At 40.5% G+C, this 12018-nt stretch overlaps 1 protein-coding gene across 1 annotated transcript in view; it reads left to right on the top strand.

Annotated features, from left to right (window-relative positions):
- The window catches only part of LOC139750053 (replication factor C subunit 4), an 84460-nt gene that overhangs the window by 9002 nt on the left and 63440 nt on the right, over positions 1–12018 (top strand). The window contains exon 2 of the mRNA XM_071664392.1: positions 3377–3503. Within this exon, the coding sequence (XP_071520493.1) occupies positions 3394–3503 (110 nt within the window). The 5' untranslated portion in view covers positions 3377–3393. The remainder of the gene's footprint in view (positions 1–3376; positions 3504–12018) is intronic.

Here is a 12018-nt window from a genome sequence, read left to right as displayed (position 1 = left end):
TCACCTCCCTAACAACCCCATCCATAAACAAATTAAACAACCATGGAGACATCACACACCCCTGCCGCAAACCTACATTCACTGAGAACCAATCACTTTCCTCTCTTCCTACACGTACACATGCCTTACATCCTCGATAAAAACTTTTCACTGCTTCTAACAACTTGCCTCCCTCACCACATATTCTTAATACCTTCCACAGAGCATCTCTATCAACTCTATCATATGCCTTCTCCAGATCCATAAATGCTACATACAAATCCATTTGCTTTTCTAAGTATTTCTCACATACATTCTTCAAAGCAAACACCTGATCCACACATCCTCTACCACTTCTGAAACCACACTGCTCTTCCCCAATCTGATGCTCTGTACATGCCTTCACCCTCTCAATCAATACCCTCCCATATAATTTACCAGGAATACTCAACAAACTTATACCTCTGTAATTTGAGCACTCACTCTTATCCCCTTTGCCTTTGTACAATGGCACTATGCACGCATTCCGCCAATCCTCAGGCCCCTCACCGTGAGTCATACATACATTAAATAACCTTACCAACCAGTCAACAATACAGTCACCCCCTTTTTTTAATAAATTCCACTGCAATACCATCCAAACCTGCTGCCTTGCCGGCTTTCATCTTCCGCAAAGCTTTTACTACCTCTTCTCTGTTTACCAAATCATTTTCCCTAACCCTCTCACTTTGCACACCACCTCGACCAAAACACCCCATATCTGCCACTCTATCATCAAACATATTCAACAAACCTTCAAAATACTCACTCCATCTCCTTCTCACATCACCACTACTTGTTATCACCTCCCCATTTGCGCCCTTCACTGAAGTTCCCATTTGCTCCCTTGTCTTACGTACTTTATTTACCTCCTTCCAGAACATCTTTTTATTCTCCCTAAAATTTAATGATACCTGTCTTTGTCCACTGCTAAACCTTTTAGATTTACTTTTATTGGCATTAACTCTGAACTTTCTACTTCCATACACTTCCAAACTCAGAAACCAGCTTCAGCAGTGTCTCACTTGAGTCTGCTACCAGAGCCATGTCATCAGCAAATGGTGATTGACATACCTCCCAGGCTCCTAAGCTCCAGCAGACTGCAGACCATCCCCTCTCTATAAGACCCTTGCATTTCCCTCCCTCACAACTACATGGTGACATGAGAAACTTCTGTCACAGGCCCACCTTTACTTGAAATTACTCACATCATCTCATACTTCTACACATGCATTACTTGATAAGAATTACTCTGTCAAGTACTCTCCTCCCATACCATATTTTTGTAACCTTCCACAAGCCATCTCTGTTAACCCTATCATACACTTTCTCCAGTTCCATAAATGTCACATACAAATCCGTCTCTTTCTCTATTTCTCATACAGATTCTTCATAGTAAATGCCTGATTCACATATCTTTCACCACTCCTTAAGCCAAACATCCATCACTCCCAAAGCCATGCTATTCGTCCTCAGTCTGATGCTTTCTGCTGCATGCCCATGCTTTCCCAAGCAACTTATTGTGTATATTCAGTACACATATCTCTGTTATTTGAGCATTTACTTTTGTCCCTCTTTCTTTTATACATTGGCATTTTATAGGCATTCTGTCAGTCCTGAGACACATCACCATGAGCTGTGTTTGCGTTAAAATTCTAACTAACTAATTAGCAACACAGTCACCCTCTTTCTTGAGAAAAATTCAGTAATTTTCATTGGTAACAGGCTTCTGGGCAGTCTTTGGAAATAGAGGAGTAGATTGTCTCACCATGCACTCTTGTCTTCATTCTTCTTTTGATTTCCTTTGTGTTGGCATTTTTTTGTTCAAATTCTTAATGACCAACACAAAGCAGGTGTCCTGCCACAGAATAATAAACATGTTCCATCCATTTGAACAGGGTGGTGTCCACAGGTAACTCTTGGTAACAGTTTTGATGAATGGAGGTGCCCCACCGTGCATCAGGCTCAAGGCATCACAAACTTGGAAGTACTTCGTGTACAAGTCTCAGCCAGGTCATCTGAATTGTAGTTGTCCGTTTTCACCTGGTATCTTTGAATGCTCAGGTCTGGTGTTGGAGGAGAGCCATGTGAATGTGTCATGTCTTCTGGCCACTGCTTTGGTACATTGTTAACTTGAAAACTTATCCAACCAGTGCCTTTGCTGCTTTCATCTTAATGCAGTACTTCTCAGGTTTACATGAATTGTAAACTTAGAATCCTAAAGCTCCTCTCCATGGTATTCCTTCCTAATCCATGTACAGCTTCCTTTTAGGACACTGATTTGCTGAGACTTCTCTCTCAGGTATTCCACTGCAGTCCTTACCTTGATCAATCAGTCATGCATGTTCCATGGTATGGCTTTGTTTTTGTACATGGTAAAACCTGTAGATGAAATTAATTCCTCAGCTTCATATACTGTTTGAAGCTGTACATATTGTGTAAACTCCTCACCTTCATCTAACATAGACATCCAGGGAAGTCTTCCTGTGCCAGTAAGGACTTTGAATCTTGCAAAATAAGTGATGTCGAACAAGTTTTTCTGTATGCTGCTGTTGTTTTTGCCTCAGCTTATTCTTGAGATGATGACAGGCAGAAGCATTTGTTTCCTTTTCAACCAATCCAGCATTTCTCTGGTTATAAAGAGTTGCAAGAAGGCCATTTAAGTCTGTGCTATGCTTATTTTTAGCCTAGATAAAGCAAAAATAACAAAAATAGGTATGCCATTGAAGATGAGGGGAATGACTATCATAAAATAAGAAAAAACATGTTTAATGATCTACAGAATATAGGCAAAGCTCACCTAACTTCCTGTTGGAGCCAATATGTATCTTAGTGTTAGCATTAGAAAAAGTTTATTGTAATGGTCTTTCTTTCATCCACTTGCTGCAGGAATTTGCAATGAAGTATACTCTTAAAGAAAATGGTTTGCTCATTCTCATCAGAAGGTTTGTGATTATATTCTTAAAAATTTTCTGTTGTCCAAATTTTTTTTCCAAAAAAATTGAGTTAGAATTACTTCATAGACTTTAAGATACGAGTGCTTGAAAAAATCCATTGTTGTATTTTTACAAGATTGAAATTTAAGGTAATTCTCAACTAAAAGGGAAAATTGGGTAAGGTTTTTATAGGTTCTTTTCATTTTATGTGCAATAGTTTGAGGTAGAGTTTTTCCAGGGGACAATTCAAGATCCTTATGATATTTGGCAATTACAGTTGATAGTTACAGCTGTTTTCTATACAGTCAAGAGGTGGGAATCTTGAAAAAGAATTTTTTTATAGTCCATCTCAGGGGAATGCTTGAATATATGTTTGTAACCTTTAAAGAGTTAAGGAATTGATTTAGGTCATTTTGTTTCAGTTTGTTGATTAGTCATCATGCATGCCTTCCTGAAGACTGGAAAACTTGCTGCAAATAACACTTCAGCAGGACCCAGTAAGGAGAAGGTTCCCAAGAGGAAGGCACCTACTCCATGGGTTGAGAAATAGTAAGTGATAGATAGCATTATTAATCAAAATTCAAGAGTTCAGATTGTCGTAGATTTCTCTAATTACTATTTTTTGTAATCATAAAAGTTCTTTAGAAATAAAGGGGTTATGTACCTGCAACTTCTTTCAACCATTCCATGCAGTATGGTGTACTGTAGAGTTTATATGCTATCAGGACAGTTACAAACTTAGCCAAATTAGAGCAGGGGAGTAGTGGAATTGTATATTGTTTACAGTCTGCCTGCTGACAAATAACTAGCATGTCTAAAAGCCCATGGTGGTTCATATTACATGTATACACAGTCAGGAATATTAAGTATGCTAAAATACATAAAATTTAACTTATTACATTGATGATCCTAAGAAACTGCAGAGGGCAGATGTAGTCATTTACACACTAAATCTTGGGACAACTCACATGCTGTTTCAAGTGAGTGATGGGTTTTGAGATGTGGTGACCATGCCGAGTAGAATATGACAGGCCTCTTTATTTATGGGTGAATGTATCATGGCCCATGACTACTTATGGTTACCATAGCATCCCCATTGGAATAGTTTTAAGAAATCCAAGTTTGAATTGATGAAAGCTGAGTCCCACACAGAATGGACATGCCCACAAAAGCTGGGCCCCATGGTACTAAGCAAAAGTATGGTACGGTCAGCTTAATTTTCCATATGCACTAAAATTGCTCAAAGCTTTTAGTTTCAAACAAATAAATTTTTGCATGACATCATCCTCTAAGTGACTTCCATTGTTTGTGTAAATACACCTAACCACCATTCTCTGCCATTTTTTTCGTATGGCTGCCAGAGCCCTTGGCTTTTCTGCTGCATCAGAGAAGAATTGCTGAGCTGCAGATGAATTGAAGCATTGTGCATCCAGTGCAACACCTTTTTTGTGCAGTGAAGATCCTTAATACCAGAAGGAAAGTTATAGAGAATTTGGAGCAAATGTTGTGTCTGGATCAAAGATGAAAATCATCATAACATGCCTGTACTTTGGATTGTGTAGTTTTATATAAAAACTAATTTTAAGCTGTATTTCCTATTCAGATACTAAGAGTGGTAATGTATGTATACTATACATCGTGTTTCTTGGCATTTTTTCATATCCTCTTGTTAGAAATAGGTCGAGAAATCCTCCTGTGGATGTAATCCCTCCCTTTTCTCCCACTGAATCCTGTGTTAAATGGGTTTCCCTTTGTGGCATTTCAGCTACGCTGTGTTTTTCAGTAACACACCTCCAACATAAAGCACTGACTAGGTGTATATATTTTTACAGTATAGGAAGAGAGCTCTCCAGTCAGGGCCCCATATCTTGACTTGTTTTTATTATCATACATCTTTTTGAATTTTTATATACTGTCATCATTCACAGAGTGATGACTGAGTTTATTCCATTCATTCATTTCTCTTATAGCATAAAATTACCTAACCATTTTTTTGTACATGTTTCTTTGTAGTTTCATTTTGTGGCCTCAGATTGCTGAAATACAAAAGTTAAGAATACTTTTTTTAATGCTTGATAGCATGCATAAGAGTGTACACAATACTGCCTCTTCATTTCATTTGCTTATACTTTGCATGTCTTGTAGAACAGTTAATTGTTGACATTAAGCTGATTTAGAAGCTTGAAGGTTGTTATCATCTTCCTTTGCTCTTCTGTTTTCCATTTTAGGCAAATTTATAGCCCTTCACTTCTCACTGTAATTCATCCCTCTTGGTTCAGGTACTGTTTATATTACCCTCACCGGACATTATCTATTCATTCTTTGTATTTCTTTAAGGCATTGATCAAACGTAAAAAATATATTCTGATTTAGGTCATACATTGAACACTTATTGGACAGACTAGGGGAAGCTCTGTCCGATAAAGCCATTTTTCTTGTATATCTAGTTTGTTGAGTATTCCTGGTAAATTATATGGGAGGATATTGATTGAGAGGGTGAAGGCATGTACAGAGCATCAGATTGGGGAAGAGCAGTGTGGTTTCAGAAGTGGTAGAGGATGTGTGGATCAGGTGTTTCCTTTGAAGAATGTATGTGAGAAATACTTAGAAAAGCAAATGGATTTGTATGTAGCATTTATGGATCTGGAGAAGGCATATGATAGAGTTGATAGAGATGCTCTGTGGAAGGTATTAAGAATATATGGTGTGGGAGGCAAGTTGTTAGAAGCAGTGAAAAGTTTTTATCGAGGATGTAAGGCATGTGTACGTGTAGGAAGAGAGGAAAGTGATTGGTTCTCAGTGAATGTAGGTTTGCGGCAGGGGTGTGTGATGTCTCCATGGTTGTTTAATTTGTTTATGGATGGGGTTGTTAGGGAGGTGAATGCAAGAGTTTTGGAAAGAGGGGCAAGTATGAAGTCTGTTGGGGATGAGAGAGCTTGGGAAGTGAGTCAGTTGTTGTTCGCTGATGATACAGCGCTGGTGGCTGATTCATGTGAGAAACTGCAGAAGCTGGTGACTGAGTTTGGTAAAGTGTGTGAAAGAAGAAAGTTAAGAGTAAATGTGAATAAGAGCAAGGTTATTAGGCACAGTAGGGTTGAGGGTCAAGTCAATTGGGAGGTGAGTTTGAATGGAGAAAAACTGGAGGAAGTGAAGTGTTTTAGATATCTGGGAGTGGATCTGGCAGCGGATGGAACCATGGAAGCGGAAGTGGATCATAGGGTGGGGGAGGGGGCGAAAATTCTGGGAGCCTTGAAGAATGTGTGGAAGTCGAGAACATTATCTCGGAAAGCAAAAATGGGTATGTTTGAAGGAATAGTGGTTCCAACAATATTGTACGGTTGCGAGACGTGGGCTATGGATAGAGTTGTGCGCAGGAGGATGGATGTGCTGGAAATGAGATGTTTGAGGACAATATGTGGTGTGAGGTGGTTTGATCGAGTAAGTAACGTAAGGGTAAGAGAGATGTGTGGAAATAAAAAGAGCGTGGTTGAGAGAGCAGAAGAGGGTGTTTTGAAATGGTTCGGGCACATGGAGAGAATGAGTGAGGAAAGATTGACCAAGAGAATATATGTGTCGGAGGTGGAGGGAACGAGGAGAAGAGGGAGACCAAATTGGAGGTGGAAAGATGGAGTGAAAAAGATTTTGTGTGATCGGGGCCTGAACATGCAGGAGGGTGAAAGGAGGGCAAGGAATAGAGTGAATTGGAGCGATGTGGTATACCGGGGTTGACGTGCTGTCAGTGGATTGAATCAAGGCATGTGAGGCGTCTGGGGTAAACCATGGAAAGCTGTGTAGGTATGTATATTTGCGTGTGTGGACGTATGTATATACATGTGTATGGGGTTGGGTTGGGCCTTTTCTTTCGTCTGTTTCCTTGCGCTACCTCGCAAACGCGGGAGACAGCAAAAAAAAAAAAAAAAAATCTAGTGGTTTGTTATATCACATCATTGGGATATCGGACTTATAGTCTGACGTAGTCACATGAGTTGGGCACTCATTGATTTGAATGCAAAGGTGAGTAATGTGGCAGTTGAGGGAATAATTGGTGTACATTGGGTGTTCAGTGTTGTAAATGGAAATGGTGAAGAGCTTGTAGATTTGTGTGCTGAAAAAGGACTGGTGATTGAGAATACCTGATTTAAAAAGAGAGATATACATAAGTATATGTATGTAAGTAGGAGAGGTGGCCAGAGAGCATTATTGCATTACATGTTAATTGATAGGCGCATAAAAGAGAGACTCTTGGATGTTGATGTGCTGAGAGGTGCAACTGGAGGGATGTCTGATCATTATCTTGTGGAGGTGAAGGTGAATATTTGTAGAGGTTTTCAGAAAAGAAGAGAGAATGTTGGGGTGAAAAGAGTGGTGAGAGTAAGTGAGCTTGGGAAGGAGACTTGTGTGAGGAAGTACCAGGAGAGACTGAGTACAGAATGGAAAAAGGTGAGAACAAAGGACATAAGGGAAGTGGGGGGGAATGGGATGTATTTAGGGAAGCAGTGATGGCTTGCGCAAAAGATGCTTGTGGCATGAGAAGCATGGGAGGTGGGCATATTAGAAAGGGTAGTGAGTGGTGGGATGAAGAAGTGAGAGTATTAGTGAAAGAGAAGAGAGAGGCATTTGGACGATTTTTGCAGGGAAATAATGCAAATGAGTGGGAGATGTATAAAAGAAAGAGGCAGGAGGTCAGGAGAAAGGTGCAAGAGATGAAAAAGAGGGCAAATGAGAGTTGGGGTGAGAAAGTATCATTAAATTTTAGGGAGAATAGAAAGATGTTTTGGAAGGAGGTAAATAAAGTGCATAAAACAAGGGAACAAATGGGAACTTCAGTGAAGGGGGCTAATGGGGAGGTGATAACAAGTGGTGATGTGAGAAGGAGATGGAGTGAGTATTTTGAAGGTTTGTTGAATGTGTTGGATGATAGAGTGGCAGATATAGGTTGTTTTGGTCGAGGTGGTGTGCAAAGTGAGAGGGTTAGGGAAAATGATTTGGTAAACAGAGAAGAGGTGGTAAAAGCTTTGCGGAAGATGAAAGCCAGCAAGGCAGTGGGTTTGGATGGTATTGCAGTGGAATTTATTAAAAAAGGGGGTGACTGTATAGTTGACTGGTTGGTAAGGTTATTTAATGTATGTATGACTCATGGTGAGGTGCCTGAGGATTGGCGGAATGCGTGCATAGTGCCATTGTACAAAGGCAAAGGGGATAAAAGTGAGCGCTCAAATTACAGAGGTATTAGTTGTTGAGTATTCCTGGTAAATTATATGGGAGGGTATTGATTGAGAGGGTGAACATCAGATTGGGGAAGAGCAGTCTTGTTTCAGAAGTGGTAGAGGATGTGTGGATCAGGTGTTTGCTTTGAAGAATGTATGTGAGAAATACTTAGAAAAGCAAATGGCTTTGTTTGTAGCATTTATGGATCTAGAGAAGGCATATGATAGAGTTGATAGAGATGCTCTGTGGAAGGTTTTAAGAATATATGGTGTTGGAGGCAAGTTGTTAGAAGCAGTGAAAAGTTTTTATCGAGGATGTAAGGCATGTGTACGTGTAGGAAGAGAGGAAAGTGATTGGTTCTCAGTGAATGTAGGTTTGCGGCAGGGGTGTGTGATATCTCCATGGTTGTTTAATTTGTTTATGGATGGGGTTGTTAGGGAGGTTAATGCAAGAGTTTTGGAAAGAGGGGCAAGTATGCAGTCTGTTGTGGATGAAAGAGCTTGGGAAGTGAGTCAGTTGTTGTTCACTTATGATACAGCGCTGGTGGCTGATTCATGTGAGAAACTGCAGACGCTGGTGACTGAGTTTGGTAAAGTGTGTGAAAGAAGAAAGCTGAGAGTAAATGTGAATAAGAGCAAGGTTATTAGGCACAGTAGGGTTAAGGGACAAGTCAACTGGGAGGTAAGTTTGAATGGATAAAAACTGGAGGAAGTGAAGTGTTTTAGATATCTGGGAGTGGATTTGGCAGCGGATGGAACCATGGAAGCGGAAGTGAATCATAGGGTGGGGGAGGGGGCGAAAGTTATGGGAGCGTTGAAGAATGTGTGGAAGTCAAGAACATTATCTCGAAAAGCAAAAATGGGTATGTTTGAAGGAATAGTGGTTCCAACAATGTTATATGGTTGCGAGGCGTGGGCTATGGATAGAGTTGTGCAGAGGAGTGTGGATGTGCTGGAAATGAGATGTTTGAGGACAATGTGTGGTGTGAGGTGGTTTGATCAAGTACGTAATGAAAGGGTAAGAGAGATGTGTGGTAATAAAAAGAGTGTGGTTGAGAGAGCAGAGGAGGGTGTTTTGAAATGGTTTGGTCACATGGAGAGAATGAGTGAGGAAAGATTGACCAAGGGAATATATGTGTCAGAGGTGGAGCGAACAAGCAGAAGTGGGAGACCAAATTGGAGGTGGAAAGATGGAGTGAAAAAGATTTTGTGTGATCGGGGCCTGAACATGCAGGAGGGTGAAAGGCTTGCAAGGAATAGAGTGAATTGGATCGATGTGGTATACTGGGGTCGACATGCTGTCAATGGATTGAACCAGGGCATGTGAAGCGTCTGGGGTAAACCATGGAAAGTTCTGTGGGGCCTGGATGTGGAAAGGGAGCTGTGGTTTCGGTGCATTATTACATGACAGCTAGAGACTGATTGTGAACGAATGTGGCCTTTGTTGTCTTTTCCTAGCGCTACCTCACACACATGAGGGGGGAGGGGATTGTTATTTCATGTGTGGCGGGGTGGTGATAGGAATGAATAAAGGCAGACAGTATGAATTATGTACATGTGTATATATGTATATGTCTGTGTGTGTATATATATATGTATACGTTGAGATGTATAGGTATGTATATTTGCGTGTGTGGCTGTGAATGTATATACATGTGAATGTGGGTGGGTTGGGCCATTCTTTCATCTGTTTCCTTGCACTTCCTCGCTAACACGGGAGACAGCGACAAAGCAAAATGAATAAAATAAAATAATATACAGGATAAATTTGCATCTTCTGACTAGAATGTAAAGTGATATAACACAATCCACTGATTTCATCACAGTACATAATGTAATCTAATGCTTTATCATAGTACTTATACAATCTTTTCTAGATAGAAACAGAGCAGTTTTTCGTGATACACTAGTGCAGTATATGTTCAGCACTGTAATGCATGTAGGGCTTGAAGATAATGTAAGAATTGTACCGGAGGTAAAGTACAGATGGAACTTACTGTTTGCAGATTGGTATCCACTAAGGAACACTATTTCCCCCAAGCAAACACTGCATCCTTCCTGGCTGTGGGCCAGTTATATTCTTGACATACAGTTCTCTGTTCGTAAGTCAAATAATTAATGATTCAGTAACATTGTGGTAAAATTATATGTATGCCTAAAATTTTAAGATAAAAGGTAGGCTATGTTTTATCAACACTACTCTTTCCAGTTCTCTCTGCATTATTCATACATTATGGTACATTTTCATAGCTCACTGTAGCTTGGACTAAATTCATATGAGGTTGGGTTGGGCACCATATTCCTCAGGTGTCGCCTTGTTCCTCAGGTAGTGATGGGTCATGCTAGAAGCCCTATTCCTTTTAGATTTGTTTATTTGCTCTTGTGTAATATTCCTTTGTTATTTCCCCCAAAGAGGTCTTGGAAAATGGACAAAAACTTGGGAATGTGTTCTTTTATTTTTCCAGTTATGAAGATTTTGCCTACCTCATGGTGCCATTATGGATCAACATTATTATGGGTACATACATGTTAACTCATACATCAGTATCACACACGCTTGCTGTCTATGAAGCGTTGAGTGCCACCTTTGCCTCCCTCTAAGGAACACTGTTTTATCCAGAGGAATAGGTTCCTTCCTGGCTATGGGCCCATTGTTTTCCTGAAGTATAGTTTTCAGTTAGTAACTCAAATGAGCAATGTTTCAATATCATTACAGTGAAATTATCCTGAAGCCTTGAAAGATAAACACTACCACAACTACTTCACTTCGCATTATGGTGCATCCTCATAGCTCACTGTAGCCCAAACCTAGTTTGTGTGTGGTTAGGTTGGGCACCATGTTCCTCAGATGCAACTTTTTCCATGGGTGGTTCAGGATAGGAGCCCTGTTCCTTTTGGGTTTGTTTATATACTTTCATGTAATATTCTTATGTTATTCCCCCTTAATGAGGTCTTGGAAAATATAAGAAAACTTGTAAAGGGTTTTTTTTCTTGTGAGTTATAAAGATTTTGTCAATCCCATGGTGCCATTATGGATCAACATTATATTTTTATTTTTTATTTTGCTTTGTCGCTGTCTCCCGCGTTTGCGAGGTAGCGCAAGGAAACAGACAAAAGAAATGGCCCAACCCACCCCCATACACATGTATATACACACACGTCCACACACGCAAATATACATACCTATACATCACAGTGTACACATATATATACACACACAGACACATACATATATACCCATGCACACAATTCACACTGTCTGCCTTTATTCATTCCCATCGCCACCTCACCACACATGGAATACCATCCCCCTCCCCCCTCATGTGTGCGGGGTAGCGATAGGAAAGGACAACAAAGGCCTCATTCGTTCACACTCAGTCTCTAGCTGTCATGCAATAATGCCCGAAACCACAGCTCCCTTTCCACATCCAGGCCCCACACAGATTTCCATGGTTTACCCCAGATGCTTCACATGCCCTGATTCAATCCACTGACAGCACGTCAACCCCGGTATACCACATCGATCCAATTCACTCTATTCCTTGCCTGCCTTTCACCCTCCTGCATGTTCAGGCCCCGATCACTCAGAATCTTTTTCACTCCATCTTTCCACCTCCAGTTTGGTCTCCCACTTCTCCTTGTTCCCTCCACCTCCGACACATATATCCTCTTGGTCAATCTTTCCTCACTCATTCTCTCCATGTGCCCAAACCATTTCAAAACACCCTCTTCTGCTCTCTCAACCACGCTCTTTTTATTTCCACACATCTCTCTCGCCCTTACATTACTTACTCGATCAAACCACCTCACACCACACATTGTCCTCAAACATCTCATTTCCAGCACATCCACCCTCC

This window comes from Panulirus ornatus, chromosome 9 (genome assembly GCF_036320965.1).
Source record: "Panulirus ornatus isolate Po-2019 chromosome 9, ASM3632096v1, whole genome shotgun sequence".
NCBI classification, from domain to species: domain Eukaryota; kingdom Metazoa; phylum Arthropoda; class Malacostraca; order Decapoda; family Palinuridae; genus Panulirus; species Panulirus ornatus.
Note: the sequence above shows the minus strand (reverse complement) of the source record. Positions and strands in the feature narration are given on the sequence as shown.